The 26,740-nt window shown below is 39.5% G+C and overlaps 1 protein-coding gene across 5 annotated transcripts in view; it reads right to left on the bottom strand.

The window, feature by feature from the left end:
* st7l (suppression of tumorigenicity 7 like) overlaps positions 1-19,059 on the bottom strand; it is a 28,482-nt gene extending 9,423 nt beyond the window's left edge. For 2 of the 5 annotated variants that reach the window (XR_015866526.1, XR_015866527.1), the window contains exons 1-15: positions 18,884-19,059; positions 18,152-18,234; positions 17,637-17,796; positions 17,502-17,556; positions 17,296-17,411; positions 17,076-17,154; positions 16,483-16,571; positions 15,504-15,604; positions 15,317-15,431; positions 15,168-15,240; positions 14,980-15,082; positions 10,555-10,705; positions 10,086-10,178; positions 9,325-9,464; positions 3,337-3,492 (exon numbers count right to left, since the gene is read on the bottom strand). Coding sequence is in view for 2 of the 5 variants with exons in the window: in XM_088422536.1 (XP_088278662.1) it covers positions 7,356-7,472; positions 9,325-9,464; positions 10,086-10,178; positions 10,555-10,705; positions 14,980-15,082; positions 15,168-15,240; positions 15,317-15,431; positions 15,504-15,604; positions 16,483-16,571; positions 17,076-17,154; positions 17,296-17,411; positions 17,502-17,556; positions 17,637-17,796; positions 18,152-18,234; positions 18,884-19,052 (1,644 nt within the window). In the remaining 3 variants the exon portion in view is untranslated. Of the gene's footprint in view, positions 1-3,332; positions 3,493-4,902; positions 7,473-9,324; positions 9,465-10,085; positions 10,179-10,554; positions 10,706-14,979; positions 15,083-15,167; positions 15,241-15,316; positions 15,432-15,503; positions 15,605-16,482; positions 16,572-17,075; positions 17,155-17,295; positions 17,412-17,501; positions 17,557-17,636; positions 17,797-18,151; positions 18,235-18,883 lie in introns of those variants that run through there. The other 3 variants (XR_015866528.1, XM_088422536.1, XM_088422535.1) reach the window with 3 other exon arrangements.
* Positions 19,060-26,740: the final 7,681 nt, after the last annotated feature.

Below are 26,740 nucleotides of genomic sequence, written 5' to 3'. Positions count from 1 at the left end.
TTTCCCCTAACTTGTCCTGGGGTTGCTTTGCTACACCCGGCACAAGGCTGTGAAGTGAAAACTCAGAAAATATCAAATGATTCCGGAGTAAAATTGCACCGTTGAAAATGTGCCGTCCAATGTCAGAAAACGTTTTTTTCGGGGAAATTGGAATTAAGATTTGTTTAAGATTTGTTTTTCTCAGTTAAAAAAAATCTTGCTAATTGGTGTGGCCTAGTAGTGACCAGGAAGTTTTATAATGGATAATATATCTAAAATTCATATGGATACATAAATAAATTCAAATTTTATGACATTTTAATAGTTCAACTCAGTAAACATCACATCAAAATCGGGGCCTTGTATGTAAAACAAATGTGCCAGCCGAAAATGAATAAAAAAGACGATTATGACTCACTATTTGCCGGAATGCGTTACAGACGGCACATTCCTACTGGATTATTTTGGTTAAATGTGACCGCTCATCTGGCAAATGAGAAGACATCTGAAAACAGTTCCTGTCATCCTGGAAAATCTTTCCCATAAGCCTGTTCTGGATTTCATAAAAAGAGCAAGTTGTTCATATAAAAATGTATGTATGAATATTTGTTTCAAATATGTAAAATTTTCATGGCTAAAGCCCACATTTGCACTAAGAGGAGAAGGTCAGCAATGGTAGCTGCTCATGTAGCATTTTATTGTATTTTTTTTAACTTTTAATGCAAACTATTGTTTGAAACCTAAATATAAAGTTTTATAGAGCAGTCAATCTAAATTTTAATAGTATAAATGTCACTTTGATGGCATTATCAATCAGTTTGTTGTAGATTATGAAGTTTAATTGGAAAATTGAGATTTTGGAACGGGACAAAATATGCCACTGTTTTCTAGCTTGGACATCCTTGCAGGTTTTGGTTTAACTAACCGTTTTTATGGCAAAAAAAATTCTTGTTTGAGACTAAATGTAAAATAGAGTGTTTTTTAGGGGGAGAAATGCAAAAATACTGCCCCAAAATGTTTTTTTTTAATCAAATAGGTTATTAATTTTGTGTTCTAGTGTTTATGTGGAAAAATATGTCGCGTGAAAAAACAAAGGCAGGTTTTTTTTTTTTTCTCTCTCTCCTGGATGTTGCAACGAAGCATTCATTCCCTTAGCTCTAAATAGTGTACAAGAAATGAAGTATCAACTGAATTTCAGCCAAGAAGAGCCTCAAATTGAGACTTTTCAACATCTGGTTAATGCAGCCAGAAGTCATGTTAAGCCCAACAGAGAATCTCTCAAGGGGGCTTTGACGGGGGCTACTAAATGAATGTGACAAAAAGCGGCAAAATGCAGAGCCTCGACACATTTTTTCCGGGGAACAAGAGCCAACGTAAAATGTTTTTTTTTTTTTTGTACTTTCACGGAGAAGAACTTGAAAATGTGCAAGTTAAACAAAACAAAGGGAATGTAAATGATGGGACTCAAATGGAAGGCGAACTCAGTCTTTGAATTCAAAATAAAATATCTGGTCACGCCACTTTTAATAGTTAAATGTTATAGTTAAGGTATAATATAACTAATTATTGACATTAAGATGACATGAACAAGTCATTATAATTCTAATGACTCAGGAAAATGCACATTGCATAGAAATGCTCTTGTCTTTGGAGCGCCTGCCCACCCATCAAGGGTGCAATTCGACCACAAAGTACTTATTTGTGAGCTGTACATTTTTGAAGATGAGCTCATGAGCGGGAAATATTTTTTGCCACTTTCGCTGCACAATTTTACGCAAGCGTGGAAATGCTAAACATAGTTGACTGTCAATCTCATTGGAATGAGTTTCCAAATATGTTCAGCCATATTTGCAAATACATTTGAAGATAAGTTTAAAAAAAAGCAAAAAACATATTTCCCCATAATGCCATTAAGTATTGGCGTGCATGTACATGTAAAAAAAAAAGTTTTTTTTTCTCAATTTGGACTACATTATACCAATACATTTTAAAATTTAAAGAAAACATTATTAGTAATTTACACGTTATTATTACATTGTCAGTGCATGATTTCCGATTATTTTATTTCTTTACATTTTGCCTCAGGGTATGGTTACTTTTCGCGAAAAGTTAAACTTATGGCATATATATTAGTCTAGGATTAGTCTAGAAAATGTTTAAAAAGTCCCACTTCCATAGATTACGTTATATACCCTTTTGTCCCATCTCTATTTTATAATAATAATAATAATATAAACATGGAAGAGGGGTAAAAAGGATCACCAAACAACTCCAATATTTAGCAATCAGTGTAATCTATAGTAACATACATATATAGCACATATCAATATATTTCTGCAGTACTGTACTAGATAATTAATTCACAAGAGATTGTTGTGTATGGAAAAGTTATTAAATGCCACTAGAATCTGGAGCTAGGTGTGTAATGACCCGCTTGGATGCCATTTCATCTTATTTTTATGATTCCTATACCTACTGCGATTTAAAAAAAAAACTGTTGAATGCATTGTCCCAACGGAAGTGAAAGGGTTCAAATGCTTTAACTTCATAAAAAAAAAAAAAAAAAAAAATCAACAACGAGCCCATAATCAGGTGAAAGTTGAATGTTTGACTGATTTGTTGTATTGTTTTTTCTTCTAGGTGCGTTAGAGAAAGTTTCTGAACTACACCTGTTCATTGAGACCGCACTTTATAATCCAGGGCGCCTTGTAGTCCACGAATTACCATATATTTTAATGTACGGTGTAGCAAATATATTACAAAACTAAAAAAAGGCTTGAGAAAAAAAAAAATTGACCAGACCAGTGGAAAACGTTTACTGCACGTTGTCAGTTCCAAGCGTTCGTAAAATTCTTCTGCATTTCCGAAACGTACGGGCTCAAGAAGTTCCCAGCTCCAGTGTGCCTTCGTAATAATGTTGATGAATACGTTTCCTATTTTGATGGCGTAACACCGGCTCAGGGCCTTTCGGCGGCGGTCCCGGCCGCCATCCGGGGAGGTATTTTCACCTTTGCAATGCAGACCTTCCTGCGTCTATATTAAACCTTGTTGATCCATCCTGTGTCACTCCCATTGAGAGCGTCTAGCCCACTCTCCTCCCACTCGGCTACTACACGCCATGAATGGGATGGAGACAATGCGCGCACCTACAGTAGGTCGGGCCGCGCTAAATAAGTTCAGCGGGTTCAGTGTCCGGTGACGTTCCAGAGACTCAGTCGGCAGACGCCGCATAGCAACAGCGACAAAGTCAACTGAATGACCGGCGCCCTCAAATATGGTTTGCAACGGTTACGCAAGTGTTGAAAAAAAAGGCTAACTGTTAAGGATAAGACATTTGACAGTAAAATACGTACTCACTCATATCTTTGAGGATGTGCAACGATCACGAGAAGGAACACTTGTGTTGAACATCGGCGTTGGTGTTGTTGAGGAAGCTTAGCAGATTGGATGGAGATGTATGTACAGTAAACAGTGAATGATGGATTGCGTAGCTCATTTGCTACGCTTGGTTTTCTGAAAACAAAAAAAACACACTATTTATCAAATTCATTGTTTTTTGTTGATTTTAAAATGACTATAGAAAATGGATGGAGTAAAAAATGATTTAATGTGTGAAGTTAGCTCATCCAGTCATTTTCTATAGCCGCCTGTTCTCACCAAGGCTAATAGGCCAATAGGCTAATAGGCTAATAGGCTAATTTTATATATATATATATAAATATATATATATAAATATATATATATATATATATATATATATATATATATATATACACAACAATTGTAATGAGTTTGTAATGGACAATTTGGGTTCCAAATTGTATGAGCTTAAACTTAAAAAGTGTTGCTGTAAACATGCAAGCACTTCAAATCAAAGACTTGTGTATTTGCTGCAAAAGCGGGAAAACAAATAAATCGGTTTCTTCTCAGACGCACAGTGATTTAAGAGAGGGTTTATGTGATGTCATGGGTGCATGAAAGTTTAGCAAAACTGAAAACATTCCCAGAGGAATTCATAAAGAAGTATCTGGAATGTTTCTTTATACTAAACAAAAAAGGTGATTGAGCACCATGTCATGTTCACAATAAAGCTAAAACAAGCTTGTCCCACCCAAGAGACTCAAATACAACTCAATCATATGATAAATCTCTATACCCTAATTGGGAATTGTACTGCATATATAATAAAGGTGTGTATAAACATTAAATGGAAGAAATATCATGACATCATTAGGCAAAAACTTGTTATTCTTGTAAGTGCATGCCACGCGTAAGACCTAACGCTGATTCATTTCGGCTGTAATATACGATACGAGTGACTGATGGTAAAGATATAGAAGAATCATTGCATGACGCTATGTCGCGCAATTTGTGTTTCCTCACAAAGAAACAAATTATACCTGGCAAATTATGACATTCGTTACAGCCGACCTTGCGTGAAATGGCAAATATCGGCTAATGTTTGCCATGTAGTCGGGAAAGTAGGTTTTTGTGGCAGGTCATCATTACAAGCAAAAATTTTGAACACAAAGTATGGAAAGAAAGGACTTGGAGCAGAGAGTTCCTTGCTTTTTTTTGTTCTTGGCTCTAAGGTGAGAGTGACACGGATTTCACACGCTTTGGCAGCAAGTGCAAACACTCTAGCGGCCTCAGAAGGCCCTCCAAGTGTGCCCAGTGCGAACATGGCAATGATAAGTCGGCCTGAAAGCATCCAGCGGATGGTTCTGAAGCGCTCTAATCACAAAGATGAGCCCGTGCGAGCGGTGACTGGGCCGCACAGCTAACGGGAAGACAACAAACACAAACGTCCTCCAGAGGAGAGTCCACGTTACCGACTGGTAGACCAACGTGGCGTCATGTGGATGAAAAACAAAAGGAAGCCCAGAATAACAGCGGCACAATGAAAACACCCCAAAACAAATATTCGACTTTCACAGGAGTCCTTTTATTGGGAGTTTTGTTTCAAGCGCTTTTCAAACATGAGAACAGTCTCCTGTCTTCAAGCAAGTACTTCTACATTTCTGCTTTGTGGTGGTTTTTTTTGATGAGTAAGCTCACACACGTTGGCCTCATCAAACCTATAAACAGAATTACAATTAAACAATGTGCTTTGAAGACGATGAGGTTCAAATTTAGGATGAGAATAAAAAAGGCACTTTTATCACTTGTGATTGTAGCCAGTTATTACATGGTACATATTATATGAAGGGTTCCTAATAGCAGTCGTGTCTTAGCTGGTCCAAAACCTTCGGGTTTCGATTTGCCTTATTTCTTACACAAATTAGTTTGAATGAGTTGAGTGAGTGATTAGATGGCTGGCAACGGTCGATTTGAACTCCTCCGGTCAGGATTTAGGGCCAACCGCTCGACTGAGACAGCCTTTGTAAAAGTGACAAATGATCTTCTCTTAGCCATGGATTATTTGTGTTTGTGATGTTCCGCGTGATGCTATCTGTGATTTCATTTTCACCTTTTGAGACTGCTTGTTCAGGCCTATACAAATAAATTTGACTTGACTTGATGTGATAACAATAAAGAAATAGTCCTGAAATGTTTAGCTTTAGTTCCTTGGCTCTTTAATTGTTTCTACTAATTTATGCCTGAGAAACCGTAGATGAGACGTATGAAATTTTAAATATTACAGATAATATTTTTTTTGCTGTTCAAGTGACCAGATAGGACAAAATAAGCCTGGTTCAAGAACCACAATTCACTGTACAGGCTGATATCAATTTCCGCCACGGCCACAAAAAGCTTCACTAGGCTAGATGCACGAGCATTGCTGATGTTACCTACATACAAGCAGTCCGAGAATGAGCCAAGTTTGGTCTACTTACGGCGTGCCAGCTCGCTAGCTGGCTACTTGTTCGGCTAAACATGTTGCGGGGTCGCTTCTGAGTCATTCAGCATTGGTGGAGAATAAGCTACATTTCTGGCAAAGAGCGATGCTAATTGCTAAGCTAACCTTAGAGTGAAACGTAAGACCAGATTTAAGTGCTTGGGTGATTGAGTGCATTTTTTTTTCTGAAGTCTGTCTGGAAATACGTTGCACGGCAAGCAGAATAGCCGGGAATTTAATCCTAAGTATCTTTTTCGCTACGCAACAGGAAACCAAAACCGCACATAAGTTATGAGAGCAAAGACAACGGAATCATTTGTTATCATTTTCAAGCCTCGTATTACTTTTTTAATCTTTTGAATTTGCCGGCGTTATTATTAACAACACTGATCGCTGTGCTGTGGTAATTTCGAGGATTTACTTTCAATTAGGAGGAACTTTTCACAATCAAGTCATCTATTACGAGGTGGGAGGCATTTATTTGTTAAACATTTTGGGAATAATATTTACAATAACACTGCAATTTGTATTGCGTGTATGAATTTGGAATGCATTTGCCTGAAACAACATTGACATGCTTCACAAGGAGCTGCTGATCTGGTTAGCAAGAGAGTGCAAAGGCTGTGCGCCACTGTGAACAAGATACGGTAATTCCAGTCTGTTGTTTTTCCTATAGAAGAGGCTCTTATTTGCTTATTTATTATCATATTACTGCAAGATGGTACTGTTTAAAGAATTTTATATTTCAGTTTCACTTGGGATGTAGCCTGTAGTGTAATATTAAAGTTAATATTTTGCTATTCTTAGCCATACTGAGGATTAGATAGTGACATTTCCGGGATTCCCACTTGAAGCGAGTCAACTCTACCTTTCGGATAAAGAGTTCATGAGAGCAGACAGGAATGGGATTGTCACTGGAAAAACAAACAAACAACAACAAAGTCCAAGTCGTGTTGATCGAAAAAGTGAGAGTCCATGAGGTGAAAGGGGAGACAAAGGTTTCAATAAATGAGCAAAATTCAACTTCAGTTGTTTCTTTTAAAGTAGTTGACCTCCAAAACGGGAGCGATGCGAGCGGGAGTTATTTTCACCAGCAGCAGGCAGTAGAGGATTTGTTTGTTGTTGTTGTTGTTGTTTTTATTACGATGGCCTGGGATTGGAATGGGGGTGAGAGTGAAAATCCACTCTTGTGTCACCCTCTACTGAGGATGATCCCGCTAAGTGCTTAGTCAACGGAATAATGACTATTTTTGGCTGCGCAAAACGAAGAGTACAACAACTTGTTATTGTACCAGCTAAAAAATGCTCCGAACCATTTCAAATTCCCCTTGTGACAAATAAAAGTCAAAGTCAAGTTTTTGGACACGTTGCAGGCAGCTGGAAGAGCGGACGTCTTAAGAGTGGTACTAACCGTTTTGTTGATATGACCCGGGCCAATATAATCAAGTAAGAAAGCAGCAAGTAGACAGTAATGCTGAAGACAGGAGAGCAACTTTGTTTTTCCCAGTGCGTGTGTGTCTTAGGGGTCAGATCCGAGTCAGTTGGTGCCAAAAACTGGACGGCATGAAGCTTTCCATCTTGTCCGCGAAGAAGCCCAACGGTGCGAAGAGTGTGCTGAAAAACTGCACAAGGACAGAAAGTGACTTTCTTCTAACTACTGCTAAAAATCAGGCAGGAAGTATGTAGCATGTCCCTTTTAATACCTAAAGAATTTCACAGACGGGTATACGGGTACACCTCTCACGTATTTAAAAATAATTTATCAAATCTTTTTATGAGAAACTTCGATAGACTGTTGCCGGGGTTCACTTTGTATAATTCTGTGGTGTAAATTCGATGAGCTTCCATGAGCTCAGAGTATTCACACACGTATTCAACAACACATACTCCTTATTCACACTAGAGGCCTTTTAACACTAATGATTCACATTTCCTGGTAGGGAAAAAAAAGGCTAAATGGACCAAATTTGGACATTTTCCCTTAGGGGTACACTCGTGTTTGTCGCCGGCAGGTTTAATGAGTTGTGATTAATGATGTTTTCTAGGGGACAGTTCATTAACACATTGAAAGCAATTAGGTGACTACTTTACATTGCAGCAATGTGCACTTCCTTGATTGTTCTTCAATCAATCTGATTAATTATCATTAAAAACGGGAGATCCTGTTTTTAAGACCGCAGCAATAAAGGTTTTAGGGTTTTCGGATATCCTACTGAAAATTCGTAACGAATATTGAGGATTGGAATAAAAACTGCTTGTTGCTCAAACCCAGAAGACCCAAATAACACTTTCCCCATATAATTATGATTGAGCAACCTTCATAAATTAGCATGGCTTGTTAAAATGTGGTCAGTAGGAAGGGCAAATGTGTCAAGATATGAGAGTGCAATCATTTAGTGTCTATCACGCCGGCCTACATGGAGCACTCAAGCTCTGCTAACATTTCATTTATGCCGGATGCGGCTGTAACAAAGCCCAAACCACAAGTAAACACAGGCAACTGGTGCCGCGTGTAAATGTCACAGTCAGAGTAATTAAGTCTTTTGTTAGCGCCTTAAATTGGCAGAGCAACGTTATGTTGTTTGTATCAGGAGTCATGTTCCAGTGTCATGCAGAGCATTAACAATGGTGGCTGCACCTGGCTTGATTGACATAGTTTTATGCAGGACAAAAACAAAAAAAATGGTTTTGAACCGAAGTACATGATTCAGCCATAAATTTGAAAAGCATGCTTGGAAATTGGAACGTAATTGGAAATTAAACCAAATTTATTCTTAGAAACAACTTTTTCAAACTCGAAAATTAAACAAGATGAAATTACAAAAACGATTCGGCCCTCAGTTGGATATTTCCGTCAGGAGTGGAAGGAAAATGTTTTCCCTCCACGACTGCAAAGAAGACCTTGTGTCTCCCCCAACCCCGACATCCCCCTTTGGTGGTTTTTATGTACTCCAACTGAACATTTACACAAAAGCCAGCGTGCCAAGTTTGAAATCCCATCTGCACCCTATCTTTTGTCAAAACAAAACAAAAACAAAAAAAGGGAGTATTCAACGTTCTCGGGGACGGTGTTTCGGCCTCACACGCTCGAGCTGATAAACACGACGGCCTTGAAGTGAGTTGTCCGCCAAACAACACTTTAGCTTCAAAATAAACAGCACGCGGAAGTCACACACACGGGCTTTTATGCGACAATTGGCGGCTGGTGATACCTTGGCCTGGGCTCCAGCTTGTGTTGGAGAGGTAAACGCTTTACACTTTACAGGCCTACGACTCCCATGTGTCTGACAGCAATGCAAGGCGGTAATTACACCAGGAGGCTCACATTGCAAATACGATTATTTAAACTTGTATTAAAAAAAAAAAAAGTGTGGTGTGTGTGTGTGTGTGTGTGTGTGTGTGTGTGTGTGTGGAGAGGGGTCAAGCGGAGATAAGCCAAAGTCGTTGGGAGGAGCGCTGGAAGAGCCTTTTAAGGCAAAGAACATGCGAGACATGCGTCGACTTACTGCTTTGGCGAAGACGCCCATGAGCTCGGGGAACTGATGTGTGAGCATGGCCAGCATGGCGGTGAAGGAGCAAAGGCCTGCGGTGAAGAGGATGAAGAAAGGAAGCTCTTTCTTTGGGTACACCGACACCTCGTGAAATGCTGGAGGGGGAAAAGACGGAGCCGTGGTATGAAATTGACACACGCGCAAAACAAAAAGGATTGAATGGAGACATACTGGATCATGGTCAATTGGCTTGACTGTAAATGAGTTTATCTGTGTATCAAATAAATTGTCCAGCTTGAAATGAACCGAAATGTCATCAATCCATTTCAGCCCAGGCAAAAAGCACCATTTCTTGTGAATTAATAAGATATTTTCAAGTTAAAAATATAAATATAAAAACATAACAAAACCTAAAATAACGTAAAGGAGGAAATTTGTTTAATAATTGTAATCGAACCAAAATCAAACCACACACACACACACACACACACAAAAAATCAGATTTAGGGCCAATTTCGAGTGTCCAGTGCATCTCCAGTACCATGCATATTTATGGAAAGTGGGAGGAAACTGGAGTACTCGGAGAATACCCAAGCAGGCATGGGGAGGACATGCAAAGCTCTGAGCTGGTACCGAACCCATGAGCAATACCAAAGCACATATATTTAATTACTGTGTGGGCTGACACTCGAAAGACAACTATTTGCAAAAATAAATAACACATCACTTTGCCCATAACATGTCCTATATCAAAGTGTTTGTGTATTTTTGCTTACATGGTAGCAGCTCTCGATCTGCCGTTTCTGTGCATCCTGGGTAAGGGTAGAACAGGTGACCCTTCTCCAGCGGGTAGGGAATTATCCGAAAGGCTGCAAATACATACACATGTTGAAGAACACATATTGAACGGCTACAAGCTACATTTGTGATACTAATTCATCGTCGGCTAGAATACGTGGTTGTGTCCACTTTGCATTCCGATGGTTTTTGTTCGAGATGACGTTTGTGTGTCTACTCATGACAGACATGCAGACCAAATCACAGTGTGACACAATTATTGTGGGAAAAAAAAGCCCATGTTTGGGAGGTATGCCCTTGACTATTACCAAGCACTAATGTGCAACATGCGCTGAATATTTTAAGACCACAAAATGACAACTTCTGGGGCCTAAGAGCAATAATGACAAAGAAAAAGGCCACTTGTTTTTAACAGTGGACAACAGAGGAAATGGACGCAGTACTTACTGCCCTCCCATGTGCAGTGGAGAAGGTTTAAGGCACCCTCGGCCCTCTTCCAGTGTTGCAGGTGGAAGAATGCGTACGCCACCGCCTCGCTGTCACCTCTCTTCAAGATGTGCTCTGGCGGCAGGATCAGGCTTTTCATTTCTAATAAGTACTAAACAAGAGGAACATTATGTCAATAAATAAAACCATTATTTGGACACGTATGCTTTGTTGATTTTTATGAAACATGAGCCTGAGAGGTTTGTGATTTGGGGCTATACAAAGAAAAGTGACTTTGTTTCATTCAAGAGCTTTGAAAATGGATGCTGCCTCCGAGCGCTTAGCCCAATGCCCTTTCCAATCACTATACATTTTTGTTACTAAGAAAAAAAAATGGAAAAAAAATTGATGTAAAGAAAAAGTAGGGCTGTCAAAGTTAAAATGTTATTTATGGAGAAGAATTATAGTTTCAAAAAGCGTTAAAAGGACAACTGAATTAATTCAGGTGTATTTACTCCCTGCAGCGGCAAAAAGACAGACAAAGATGGACATTTACATCGTTTTAAAAATGTTTAAAAACCGTGCAAAGCCAAGCTCATAAATCATATTAATTTTATATATTTGGCGTGCCATTTCTTAAAAACTTTTTTAAACTGATGGCCTCTGAGGCGATGATGCAATGTGCTTTTATGTCATGCTGACGTGACTTGTGGCTTTACCGTGTAAAGAAAAATCTTCCCTTTGTGGTCAAATCAATCTCTTTCGTTTACCCCCCACTTTTTTCTTCTGCCTCAACGACTATATCCCATTGTGCAATTCCCACTGGCAAAGTCCCAGCAGACTAAAAACATACATTGCTCATGTGAGCTATTTAGCAAGAGCCTCTTTTTTCACAAGCCGGGAAGGAGCGTGAGGCTTCCCGAAGCGAGGTGTGTGTTATTGTTCCACAACAGTACAGCGATTCTGTGCATGTGTAACTTTGCACCCACCCGACTTGTTGTAACTTTGTCCTAGTGACTCAGACAGCTCACTGGGCTGACGAACCTAAACCCAATTCCACATGTCCAACTTCAGCCGTCTGCATTAAAGAGGTACCCCGTCGACTTTGATGAACACGCCAGGCTCTATCTGTCATGTCTGTGCTTTCCAGTGTGGCAGGACTCCATGTCAAACAAAACCCGCATTGCATCCCCCCCGCCCCCCCGGGCTAGATTCCCGGGCGGACAGCTTCACAGCGCTCCGGATCTCAGACACTTTGGGAAGGTTACCCCCCTCGCCCCGTCCCCAGCTAATCCTGTCTAATCCCCTCCCATGGTCACAGGCTCATCCGGCCAACCAGCCTGCCCGGGCGGCTAACGCTTGGCCATCTCCTCCGGCGTTTACCATCTGACTCTCGTTCATCCATGTCAGATGTGTCCTTTCGCCTTGATTTATCCCCTGGAAAAGTCCCGCGTCCCAAGAACCAAAGCGGTACGGCAGAGTCTCCGAAACCCAACCGAAAAAGTCCACTGACCCTTGGAGATCGACCAGGAAACGAGGCCTCAAATGAAGGAATGTTGCTGCTTTTATTTGGCAATTGCGAAATAATTAGAAACTAACATTCAAATAAAACAATGTCCATCATGTCCGTCCTAGACTTGCTCAAATCTAGGTGTTCTGGAATTTAATTTGGCAAAGAGCTTTACTATGGCTAACTAGACTGGCATCTTTGGTACTATCGTTAGCTGTGGCTGCAGTCCCGGCTGGGTACTTTGCATTTATGTGGTAGGCTAAGCTTCGGCTATGCTTCCTACAAAGAATGCATTATCATTCTTCATTTATAAGGGCATCTTTTTAAACTTATCTAGGTATAATTAGAAATATATCATTAATCTTCTTTTTGCTCGTGAAGTTGCCCTTCTACCCACAATAATTGCCTATAAGCCAAATGGGAGTCTGCGTGTGTGCATTTTAGGGTGTGACTGACCTTTGTTTTCCTGGTTGCTGTCTCAAATTAGACTAAATATATAAATATTACAGATTATTTTTAATTATTATTATTTTTGTGTTGAATCAAAATGAGATATTTTCAAACGTCGGCTTTGACTGGAAAACAATGTAATTGACAAATTAATCGATTATTTAAGTAACCGTGACATGTCGCCCAGAAGAGATTCCTTTATTGCATGTGTAAAACAAATAAACACGGAAAAAAAGCACCTTGAAAAAGTAAATACTAAATCGCAAACGCTATATTGGGAATCACAAAGGGAGAATTTTTCAACGCCGTTCAGGGCCCTTGATTCAGGGCTAGCCGAAAAGCACGGAAGAAAAGCCCACCATGCTGAACACACATGGCGAGAGATCGATCATTGACAGAGGCTCAGCTGTCCCTGCTTGCATACCGCAGCATTAAACCTGGTGACACCTCAGTTCTCTGCAATGGCCTACACCCCGCCCGCCCGGGCTTTTCTTGTTCTGGGATCTGCCTCTCTGCTCACTGTCGCCTCTTTGATGAAGGGATTGAGTTTCATGTGCTCTCCTTTTATCCCCGGGCACTTCTAAGCCCAGAGCATAACTCATAAGCCGTCTTCTGACTCTAATCTGCAGCCTCTTTTACAATGGAACACGCCGAGGAACAATAGCACCAGGGCCTGTAATTGCCTCTTTATATCTCATAATATACATGCAAAAATGAATTTTATAGCTTGAGTAAACATCTCTATGAAAAATGGCGGGGGACTGTATTAAGAAAAATCTGATTGTTCAATTAGTGCATGGAATAATTGATAGAATGTAATCTAGAAAATTGGGATGTTAAATATATTTTTTTTTTCAGATGACACCAGTGCGAGTGCGCAGGTCTTGAGTAGCCACCAATACAGACACTACAAATACGTTTGATACACAAAATACCCCAAAAGAAATACCTACAGTATATAGATTTTAATATAGCATAGTCCCTTAAGATTTCATGAAATTTATTAAAAATATATATTCTTCTAGTATGCAATTTCAACATTGTGATTATAAAACTGCTCCAACAAGCGAGTAGCTCATACTAGTACAAAAAAGACATTTTAAACCTAATTTCTGTTATAAAAATACAATTATGGTGTATTTTCTTGCTTGATTTAGTGCATTTAAAATGACAGAACAACTTTTAATTAATTTATAATAAATAAATAATACATTCATTCTAATTTTTCCTTTAGCCTGTATGCAGCCCTCAAATGAAAACGTTTGGACACCCCAAGCCTAAGGTTCATATAAATGAATACATGAATAAAAATATATATACAAAAAAAGGAAGCAGAATTTGTTTTTAAATTGCAAACCTTTACGATTTGAGAAATGCATAAAACCACATTGCAACGTCGACTTTAACTCATCCATTGTTCAGCCTTTATCCTGCTTATCTGAAATTTGTTATGAAGTGCCACAGCTAAAGATACCAAAGGGGCCACCTTGAAAAGCCGACACGGTTGTGGTGCTTCAGCCTGTCGGGCTTCAGCAGGTGAGAGGGGGATGAGGGAACATGAGAGGCTAAGAAACAAGATGAGGGTGTCTGATGAGAGGCCTGTGGGCTCACGGTGCTAGGGGGGGGTGATGAAGATGAGAGCCCTCACACTGAAATCAAAGGTTGGATGAAAGCGCCACAGTGACATCTCCAATCCACCAAACACCCTTGCTCAGCGCACACAAATACGCTGATTACCTTTCTCTCGCACAGATATGACGTTCCAACTGTGAAACCACGCCTTGGTACAAAGGCGAGATCATTCTTCGGTTCCAGAGGGTCCAATTTCATGACTCGTGTGCACATCCAATTGAATTCTAATCAGTCAATAGTGACTTGTTTTGTATAACACCTGTCAGATACGCGATATAGTTGTAGGAGTGATTTCAAATGTCACACTGCCCTCTGGTGGAGACATGGTCGTAATGCAACCGTAAAAGTCTTAATAGCGCATAACTACTTCCTCATTTTGTCATGTTACAGCCACATTCCAAACCGTATTAATCTCTTACACCCAAATTCTACACACAGCGGTTTCTTCACATAATTTGGGTAGCCCTTCATATTACTCGGTACCAAGAAGTAGCTCTCAGTCTCATAAAGGTTGGTGATCATTGGTTTGGGGGGGAATGATAGCTTACTGACTTGCTGAAATGATGTAAGATTGCTGAAATGATTTATGATTTAATTGAACAGCTGTAGCATTTTAATATATTTACCCCCCCCCCCCCCCCCCCCCAGAGTCATCAGCAGTTTTTGAAATAAACAGATCTATATAAATTATTCCGATTATAAACTCTAATTCTTAATTGTTAAAATGTGCTCTATTTACCCATTTTCTATAGCTATTTATCCAGACATATTTTAATTGAATAACTGTTTTGTTTTTGAAATAAGTTTCAGACAATATATATATATATATATATATATGAGTGTGCACCACTGACCTTGGGCACGTGGGGGTTGAACTCCACGGCTCTGTGAATGGCCTCCACAGCGTTCATCTCAGCGGTGCTGAGCCCCCGCCGCGACGCCGCCTCTGGCGAGAACCTGACGGAAAAAAAAGCACAGCTGTAACAAAAAATAGTCTTTCAAGTTCTTGTTCAACCTCACTAGAACAGGGAAGCGGGCGTACTTATCTGACACGGCCCGCGCTTTCAGCAAGGCGGACGTGTAGCATATGGTGGCCGATTTTGGCAGGCTGATGTCTACGGCGGAGGTGGAAAGGACATAAAAGGATGGAAGAAATAATGGAGCTGCCACAGGGCTGCAAAGCGGTCATACCATCGTATTTGGCAAGGACAGCCTGGACGTCGGCGTACGCCTGCAGCTCAAGGAGGGCCTCCAGGAGGTTTTCGTGTATATTTAACATCCCTAACAACGGGAACTCCTTCATTAACTGTCAGAGGACACAAATGAATCAAAACAGGAAGCTTGTATGTAATCTGTTGTGACCGTGTTCTCCACTTACGTCCCGCATCATTTTCACGGCTTCTTTGATGCGCCCGAGCTTGCGTGCGCACATGGCCAGCCTGCGCTTAATGTAAACCAGCAGGTTGATGTCTTTGCCCGCTGGAAAACATATGGCGCGGTATGTATGGTTAGATATCATTCATTTATGAAAGTACAGTGGACCCCCGGTTTACGACGTCCCTGGCTTGCGTTTTTTTCACCTTACGATGTCGGTTGCTGCGTTTTTTTGTCCCCTCTTTATGCCATTTTTTTCACGTAACAACAAAAACTCCTTCTCAAACATGGCGGTCAGTATGCGTTCGTGACTTTGCGAGTGGCTCTGCGCTCATACGGCTATACACTTACGCTCACGTCATTAAAATGCTGGTCTGCCATTGGTCGGCGTCACGACGCCCTAGGTTACCGGTCTGCTATTGGTCGGCGTCGCGAAAGCACTAAGATGCTGCTCTGCTATTGGTCGGCGTCACGGTTTCCAAAATGGCGGAACGTTAAAACTTTGTTCGCCAGTGAGTGCTTACAAAAACATATTGATAGTGCATTTTAGTGCTTAATTCAAACTTGAATTGGTCAGCTATGGGTCCCAAGATTGCTTGTGTGCTTAAAGATGATGATTTATTTGCTAAATTTATTTGCTAATCAAGAAATACGAAGAAGGCTAAGCTAGGCTAGGCTACCCTAACTATGAAATATGGCCATAACGAGCTCTCACAGCACTCAAAGATAAATAAATCCTTTCTATATTTTTTATGCATGATTTTATTTAATTGTATACATGTATATTATATATAAGTAGAACTCATACTATTTTGATACCAATTTTTAATATTTTTTTTTAATAATTTTTATGTTTTTACCAGGGGTTTTACACGCGTTTGCTTTTTAACATAGGTTTGGATTGCAAATGGGTGTAATTCCTGTAATTTAGATTGGATGCAATTTTACGGCTTTGACATCCAAATGCATAAAAATATTCTTACCAATGCTCAATGCTTTTTTAAAGAGCCGCTCAGCTTCTGTAATTGTTGTGGCCTCTTCCTCGGCGAGAAGCACATAGGCTGCAGCACATCTGCAGGAAAAAAAACAGGTTTCAGTAGACTACTTTTTTTCAGATGAATGCATTTCCTCGAATAGCAGGTGTACTGAAACTGAAAATAAGTTGTGTGCCACTCACTCACAATAAAGAAACTGAGGAAAATTGAGAAGTTTACCTTGTTCACCTCTATTATTTGAATGCTAATGCAGAAGTGCTAACAAAAACAGTAGTGTTGGAGCACCTGAGTGGCCTCCCCATTTTATTTCAAGCGTGGACTTGTGAATAAGGATTGGAAAGATGAGTGAACAACATGTTGGAAAGGCATGCCAATATGTGGCCCCTCCACAATGGTGTGTGCTTCTATGTTTTTTTTCCATTATTGTCCTTTTATATTTTGCTTTAGACTCCGTTTTCTCTCTCATCCAATGTAATATTTGCTAATGATGTTCAATAGGATTCCAAATAAACTCTCTCTTTAAATCAAGGCAAACAGCCTGCTCCAGTCCATACAGTACACCATTTAGAAACAGGACTCACTCATGGTTCAACTCTATGGCCTGATAAGCTGCTCTAATCCTGGCTTGAGGATTTCTCTCCCTCCAGGCTTTCTGCATGACTGTAGGGACAAAAAGAAGTCAAATAGCAACATATTCACTTACGCACTAGTGTGTGTGACTGGATGTGTTTATGTCTGCAAGAGTGGGTGTGGTTGTTCTTTTGCATGTTTGTGCACACGTACAAATGATTTGACATTTACCTGAATCCTCAGGCCTGAATTGCTGTGTGTCCCCTGTAAAAAACGTCTGATGGTCTTGAGCCGACAAATTCATGTCGTAGTATGTAAGCGGTTCTTTTCCCGTCACCCATGTGTACCTGGGTATCAAAAGATGTAAAAATGAAAATAAATAAACTTGATATATTTATCCAGATTGTTTTGTAAAAGTTTGAGGCGCTTTTCTTTACCTATTGTATTCTGCTCCTCGAAACAGGTTCAAAGGATTCCTCCAGACTTTGCACTCTACAAGGACAAACACATATTAATATTACCAAGGTATAGGAACAAAGCTGCTCCTGTTGAAATATGTGTCTGTTTGTTACCTGACACACTGGGTCTAGGCTCTGCCTCCCCGTTGACAGACGAGAAGAGGCCAGTGGCGGAGCTGTTTTCCACTCCGCCAAGGAGGGGACGCAGGTGGCTCACGGAGACCTGCTCGATGAAGGAGGTGCCATACTTACGGAAGTACCACCACTCAAATATCTGCCAAGGGTAAAATTGAAAAAAATCAAGATGTTTTTCCATTTTTCTGACATCTTATGGACTAAACCATTCATCTATTTCTAGACATGGTTATTCTCACAATGCTCACAGGCTTGCTGGTGCCTATCCCAGCTGACTTTGGGCAGTAAGCTGGGGACAGCCTGAACTAGTTGCCTACCAATTTCAGGGCACACAGACACGAAGAACCTGTGATGCACCCAATCACAACTAGGACAATTTAGTATGCTCGATACACCTGCCATGCATATTTTGGGAGTGTGTGAGGAAGGTGGAGTGCGTGCTAACAACTACGTCATCGAATTTATGTCATTTATATATATCATTTATAACTTACAAGGATGAGACCGGAGATGAGGGAAGAGGTCCCGGTGAGAGCAACGTAGAACTTGGGGGTCAGTGTATTTAAAAACAGCGACGCTGAAAAAATAAGGTAAACTAGATCACATAATAGTGACAAAAATACAAATACAATAAAACACACGCACAAGTGGGGTTTTCTATCATAGTGGGGACATATCATTGACATACAGGTAATGCATTTGAGACTCTCTAACAATAACCTAAACCATAATCATAACAGATTGCGTAAACAAAACCCTTACTCTAACGTCAAGCAAAATCCAATTCACACTTATGCCCCAAAAAGGTTGAACAGATGGAGTTTATCAAAAACAGTCCCTCTTAAGTGCAAAACGTCCCTACAAAGACAGTAAAACTCGGGATTTTGTCCCATAAAAAAACCAAACAAGAACAGACATCGTCAACAAGAAGGCAGATAGAAAAACATGTCACAGCCCTAACTAACCCTAACCCTTATAAACACAGGTAAGTACTGTAATAGAAATCAACTTCTATGATCAAAAATAAACAAAGATTTTTTTTTAGAGCGCATCAAAAGAAGCACAAAATTCGACTTCAAAGTTAAATCAAGAAACCCAAAAGCAAGAACGATATCAGCAAAGTGCTAAACAAGCAGGTGCCAAAACTGCAACATCTCTGTTTGGTGGCAGCTAGTACAGGCTAGCGGAAGGCTAACAAAAGCTAACGAGCAAAGGCATCCATTCACCCGAAGTGAGGCTCTCCTGCAGTTTGAGGGGGCTCCACAGGACGTAGATCATGATGAGGACCATCCCGAGCCACACAAAGCAAACATACGTCCACGACCACGAGAGCCACGACTTTAACTTGTCTGTGAAACCGGGAGATTGGGGATTACTGTCACTAGAGTCCTCCATGTTTTCTCCCCCCCCCTCCCCGGATGTCTGTAAACACACCACTCACGTGACCAGAAATAAAACCCGACTTTCGTTTTATGTTTTTAAGTTTAGTTATGTTACTTTCTTTATTTTATTGAGGTGGCGCCACAAAAACAAAGTCACTTGAATGATTTAGCAAAAAACGCAATATAGCAATTTCAACATTATATTTTTTTCGTTATTTGAATAACCAATTTATGTATGCATTTACATATGAACGTACATTTATTATTATTATTATTATTATTATTATTATTATTATTATTATTATTATTATTAAATTAATAAAGAATAAGATTGAAAATACTTAATATCGCCTCATAGTTTCAGAAGATTTACTTTTTCTCATTTTTCAAAGTAAACAACAATGCCAAACATTTATAAAACACAATGCATTCGATCTGTAACAAACAAGTAAATAGATAAAACACGTTGATGCATTCATCCATTGACTCGAAGTCAATTGTATTTGGCCGTACGCATAAAATATGTACAGCATCGAGACCCTTGAGGTCATGTTTCCCCGAAAAAATAAAAATAAAAAAAAACCTTGATGCGCTGCTTTAATTTGCCAGATAGGGGGGCTATTGCGCCTTTGATCAATTGACTCCAACAGTGCTTGTTTGCGTTTAACGTCACTCAAACTCCCCACCCCATCTCCTCGCTATAGTCACAGATGGAAATCAGCGTTTGCGATCACATCATACAAATTCAGTCCAAGCATTTTTTGAGAAACAATAATTCGATCCCCACTCAGTAGGGTAAATTTGCTCACTTAGAAAACACCCTTGCTCTCTCATTTACTATATATTCTGCAGGGCTGTGTATTGGGTCTTAAAAGTGTATTGCAATACTGTATATTGTGATACAGCAAAGACGTATTGCGATACGTAATGCGATATATTGTGAAAAAAATCTATCTATATATTTCCAATGACTCAAAAAACAGAAGGAAATGATTAGAATAGATAAATTCTATTTATTTGCTTTGTAGATGAGCCGCCACTGTCCTTTTTCACCAATTCCATCTTAGATTCAAAATGATTTCACAAAGGTCGTAGTGAATTGTACGCTCCAACTATATACCATGTGAGTGCAGAAAATATGGAGCATAAATGAAAGACACACTTGAGCACATGACCTGTTCCCAGTCACAAGCGATTAGCTCAACATTTCCACGCTCACCTGTTTGCTTATAAGGTTCATTTAAGATTTTCACATCTGCTATCTATCGAGCGGTTTATGTCGTTTCTCATCGCTTTTAAGAGTCCTTCTTTAATCGTAAATCATTAATCAGGGTTTACACCTGAATGCATTTACTACTTAAGCTGACTGCTCTTTAAGGTGCAAAAAAACAATGCCTCACTGTCTAATAGGGATATGCATAAATACTTAGGAACGTCATGTGACATTTTGGGGGAAGAGGTGGGGATCTAGCTGAAACTGCTTCTCTCACTGCATTTCCACTCAACAAGTTTACATGACTGCTCCCTCCCCCTCCCCCACAAACTCATTTTTCTCAAAACACTTCATTTACAGACATGGAAAAAAAAAGTGCTTTTTCGGTATTCACCCACCTCTATTTAGTTTTGAACACATCTGAGTGGAATGGTGCTGCAGAAAAATTACTTCACCTCAGGGCCTCTTTTTCTATGAAGTCATGGAAAAAAAATGCAAGTTTACATTTTGCCATATTGCTTCTAATGAAGCACAAGGGGTATTCAAAAAAACAAAACAAAAAACAGCCAATACCTCAGCAATTCTAACAACAAATGTGTTTAACGCAAAGGTCCCCGACCAACGGTCCACGACCAGATACCAGTCGGTTGATCAACTCAAGTGGTACCGGGCCACATGGGCAACACCCAAAATAAAGAACTATTTCTGTTTTAAGTGTTATATAGAACCCCTTTTTCAAAACGAAACCTTGAGTAGTCACGGATACTGTTACCAAGGTCCTATACCACAAAAAAAAAACAACAAATAATTTAAAGACAGGCAGACAGTCTTATGTGACAATATAGTAATTATCATTTGAACTGCAAACAATTGCCAATTTTATTAGCGGCAAATATGTATAATTAAACACATTTATGGGTCACAATGTATATTTGTGCCAACGTGAGTGAATATGGCTTTTGAAAATTTGTAACTTCTGACATGCATTTACTTGAGGAATGTAATTATGCATCATGCAGCAGTAATGTACGGAGGGCGTGCAGCAGGGAGCATGCTGCATACAGTACTCACAAAGCATAGACGGTTGAGGCAGAGATGATGAATAATACATATGCTTTACCTTTTTGCAGTCAAGATATATTTATTTATATATTTATTTTTCCACAAACGCCCACCCCCTTCCTGAAGAACACTACGACTAACAATAGAACACCAAAGATCAAGACAAGTCAACAGGAAGGATTTGAGAGTAAACTGCTGCATTAGTGGTATTAAAAAAAAAAAAGTGTCAGAATACTTCGTAAAAGGGTGCTAAAACTGTTGCAAAGAACACTTACACAAAAACACACACGCACCTACACACATGTGCCTTTATAATGTTAATGAGGCCGCTAATGTTGTCACTATGTTAGAAACACAGTTGATGCACGTTTAATGTTTAACACGGTTTGTTTTGAAAGTCCTAAATGCAGCACACAGGCCGGGGAATGTTTGTCCTCTTTTCTCATCTTTTCATAACAAATTTAAGAGTAAACATCTCAGAGTGATGTTCCCTCTAATTTTCCACGTGTCTGAGCGTTCTCACAAACACCTCAAGCATTTCTTTGACCGCTGCGAGCAACATCTAGATCACAACAAGCTACATATTGTATGTACATAGGAGAAAAAAAAATCAAACCACCGATATACAAAAAGGGCATCCTTGGATCGCAAAATTCTCCAGGACACTCCATATCCTGGTCACCACCTCTTCCAGCTCCTACCCTTTGGTAGGAACTATCAGATTCCAACCATCAGGCGCTCCAATAGCTCCTTCCTTCTTGCCACCACTTCACAAAACAGGTGACTGCAAATTTGTGAATTCCCAAACACAGCGTTACTATAAAATCAAGTCATTTGTCATTGCATCTTCAACAAAGACACCAAATGAGGTTGGACTGCAAGCGTGTGAAAGCAGACCAAGATACAATGTGTGGTTGAACTCTCTCATGAAAATTGACGAGCAGGTACCTTGAGAATGGTGTAACCTTTATGGGGCACTTTCAAAAGATGACTCAAGACAAACGGGACGCATGTGCAAGACACTTAAGATTTTAAATGTTTAGAACAAGAATTGTGCGGGACATAGATGAAGAAAAGTTTCTCCATATTGAACACACACACACAAACACACATCTTACGGCATATATTGTACTGTTCGAAACGCAACCATCCACATCCATCATGAAAAACACAAATATTGCACCTACCTGATTGATGAGCCACAAACACGTGCGCGACTCGGACGCCGCGCAAGATTTATAGCCTGCACAAGAATACAAAACAAACAATATATGAGATTTAACCTATGTAATCATATGGGCAAGTGATAACAAGAATGTTTTTGGGGGTTTTTTTTCCCATACAATGTTGCAGGTTGTGAATGTCCAGTACACTTGGTAGGATATGTCCCATAAGGTGAGAAAAGTGAAATAAACAATGGATGTACAGTGATATATTTTAAATATATATGTTCTGGCTGATTTTAATTTAGTTATAGTACTGCTAATGTTTTATCATTAATAGTGATGTTGTGCTTGTAATATTTTGGCGTATAACATTAGCATAATGGTCGCCAACATACTAATAACAGCATACAGTAAGTATAACGTTATGACAATCGTTGACGTGTATGTTTATTCTTTTTTGAGGGATTCAAACAACAATACCACATAGCATCACACACCTTAACACGTTTTTCAAAGAATGATTTAGATAGTGTTTATTATAAAGCAATCAACCATTTTTGAATGTGTTGTTGCAGTGGAGCTGCTGGCTGTTGTTAGCATGCCTCACGCTGACTTTCATGGAGGTTTCCATTAAGGCCAGCTTGGACTGAGTGGATGTCTGTTGCAGTTAGATCATCAGTGAGGTCAGTCCAGCGAACATTACTGCATGGCTGACTGACATCCTCTCATCAGTGCACAGCCAACTAACTGTGCTCTGACACTAATGTGTGTGCATAGTGTGCATAGGCATGGACAATAAATCCTTATTTGAATTTAAATGGGCTGCTTGATCTAAAAAACTCTTGAGTGGTCTTTGGATTCCATAGGGAGATTCCGGTCTTTATATTCGGGGCACAAGCACGGAAGTTTAAGAATGAATACTTCTTCTTGTCCATATTTTTTCTTTATTGAATCAACAACCCAATGAAAGAAAGAAGTTGTAATTATTGGGTAATTTTTTTTTTAAAAAGTAATTGGTTCATCCAAGATATTAAAGTAAAGGGACATGATTACTTTTGACTTACTTCATTATCAAATATGCTAAAAAAAAAAGGGAACATTTTTGAAAGCTGAAGGGATTCTCTGTATTATTTGTCTGAACTGATTCATTTAAACTTCTCTTGCTCTGATCTTGATTCATCAGTATCTTCGTTTTTCATGGAATCCGGAATGCATGTCCATCATGACAAGTCACACGAAAATGTTTGTTGTCTGTAGTAAGGGCCCATTCAAGGCTGCTCGCAGCTTTAATAATCCTCTAATAGCAACAACCATCATACATCCGTCCTTCACCAATTCATCAACAACCTGTTCCAGGAAAAAAAGCTTTGAAACTTGCTGGGTTCATATTGATTTTTTTTTCCCCCAGATATGATGTCAGAGAAGTATTCATTAAACAATATTTTGCACTGCATTAAACTCACAGCCGTTTCCGATATTTTTCCTTCATTGGTTAAATGACAAGGATAAATCCCTTGGTTCATTCTTAATCGCAGGAATGGATGATTGCCTTACTGCAAATAATGTTCTCAGTCCAACTGTGCCTATAGAAGCAGAGAAGAAGAAAAAAATCAGGGGCCAGTGAATGCTTTCTTTTGTTTGCAGTGGTGAGCAGCTGTATTGATCAGTCAAATGTAGTCAATGGCTCATTATATATATATATATATATATATATATATATATATATATATATATATATATATATATATATATATATATATATATAATATATATATATATATATATATATATATGAATTGGAAAACAGCTTTTACATCACTGTTACATTAGTTTTGTTAAGCATTGTGATTCACAATTGCTAGGGCCTGACTTCTACTGACAAACGTTGTTGCCAGGCAGCATGTTTATTTATGCTACAAAACATCACATGAACTTTGTCCTAGTATCGTTCTACTAAAGGAAAAGTGTAAAAACTAACATACGATTTGGATTATTTCCAAACTACACCTCATTTATGCACCGAGGTACAGTATACATGCCCTATGGTTGCTGCACATGTGCTGACCTCTGTGCTCTTCACGCAAGTGCGTGTGTGTGTGTGTGTGTGTGTGTGCGCCGCATGCCCATGAGTGGATGTAAGGGATTTCATTTATCATCATCCACAGAGCAGACATTATGTTAAACAAGCCGCATACTGTTTGAGTATCGGAAGGGTCAAAGCAAAATGTACCTGCATATTAGTTGTCATTTTGTCTTAATCCCGCTTATGAGAATGTCAGTAACTGCATGCCGTTTGACAATCATTCCCTGTTTTCTTGCACAAGACAAATAATCGCTGGGTTAATTACTCTTTGCTCCGTGGCTGATGCAAAACAGGAAAACGCTTTTATTGTGTCGGTCTTTTGTGAGAGTGACAGAAAATGGTAAGGAAGGGACCCTTAGGAATAGACAAGCTAAAGCTAGCTAATACACAGCTAAGATGTGTGTAAAAAAAAACCTTCAGTCCTCTGGTGCAGGGATTGACAACTTGGGTCACAAGGTATGTGAAACCAATAATATATTTGAAAAAAATGCTTATTGAATATAAAATCACAGTGCTAATGTGGTCTGCAGAATCAGGGCAGTTAGTGGAGCCAAGACTTGAAAGAAAACAAAAGAAATGGAATAAGCCACTAACCAACATGAAGTCAGCTCTGAGTGTAAATGCTTTTAAATCCAGGTTAAAAGTTTTATTGCATGAAATGTGCTATATAAATATTTGCCTTGTCTTGCCCAGACTTGCAGTGGGCACAAGAATAGGAACCCAAGACTCATACATACAGCACATACACATTTGTATGTTCAATTTGTATGTCTCAAGAAAATCAAAAAAGAAAAATAATAAAGCTGACCGATTTTTTTTTGTTTTTGTTTCCATTATCATACAGGCATGGAAAGGTCTTGACTTGAACCGACAAATGGTGCTGGTAGGCGGCATATTTTAGTGCAGCGGTAAAGACCATTTCAGTGGCCTTTGTCTGGGTTCCTGATCTTCGCAATGGGGTCGGATTCTCCCCTCTCGTGTCTCGCAGAGAAAAAGTGAGCGAGCGGCTGGAAGGAAGTAATGCGACCACAGATACATAACAAGCGAAAACACCAAACATTGCGGTGAGCTCAGCTCAAACTTAGGCAAGCAAGTTTTGAAAACACTCTAAATGTCGGTTTGTGACAATTCAAGAAGATTTTAAGTAATATAGCAGCTTGAAAAATAGTCTGTAAGTAATATTAGTAATCCAATGTTGGATTGCCTGAGGCACAGTAATGAAGGCCGCTCAAGCAAAGCTAAGCACTTTTGACAGTTTTTCCCTCGTCCTGAATGAACTGTCACAGCAGAGGGGGGAAAGCAACCATCTTGTCACATTGACTTTATTTCAGGATTGTCCTGTCTTGTCCTGTCCGGCTCATGTCCTCGCCCAAATCTTATTGCGTTTCAGGATGAGTGCAGGACACCTTGGAAAGTGTGACCAAGGAAGACCTGAAGTTTGGAGCATTTGGGTCTCATGCAGCTAGTTTGCGTTAGCATCCAAACTCTTAGCATTTTCTCCATTTTCATCCGATACGGTGCCCAACAACGCTACTAGTCAGGTTGCTAATATGTTTGCTATGCGTTCCTATGGACTTGGGATCCAAAGCTCAGAACCAAGCCTGTCCCGGTTAAAATGGAACTTCTGGTTTTTCTACGGCGCCTTACTCAAATTGAGGGCGAAATACAAACTCTTTATCAAACCGATTTAAAGCTGTCAGTATTCAGGTTACTCAGATTCAGCTCTCATTCTCTGATTGTTAGCTTAATGCTGGCATGTTAGCGTTTCATTCTCTTCAGAAATAAGTCCCGACTACCAGACAGGATTTGAAAGAAGACGAAGTGATATGATGACAACAACTGTGACATGAAGCTCCAATTTGCAGTGTTGGGTGATGTCATCAGTCTACGGTACGCAGCTAATTGTATTATGTCCTTATCTTGTGTCTGGACCTCACGTAATGTTATTTTTCATCCAAGCAGAGGTTCACATTTTCCTTGGAATTTGACCTTTGCTGTGGGGGAAAAAAAAATCACAAATGTAGTACAAACGTGATGTCACATCAGGCTTCAACGCTGCAAACGTGTTAAATTGGTTCAGGGTGAAGCCCCACTCTGTTGCTAAAACATAACTGGGGGAGGATCCAGCTCACCTACAGCCCTAATGAGGACAAATGGTATAGAAAATAGAAAATGGA

Source organism: Hippichthys cyanospilos, chromosome 9, assembly GCF_059441005.1.
Source record: "Hippichthys cyanospilos isolate Australia breed blue-spotted pipefish chromosome 9, RoL_Hcya_1.0, whole genome shotgun sequence".
Classification (NCBI taxonomy): Eukaryota; Metazoa; Chordata; class Actinopteri; order Syngnathiformes; family Syngnathidae; genus Hippichthys; species Hippichthys cyanospilos.
Note: the sequence above shows the minus strand (reverse complement) of the source record. Positions and strands in the feature narration are given on the sequence as shown.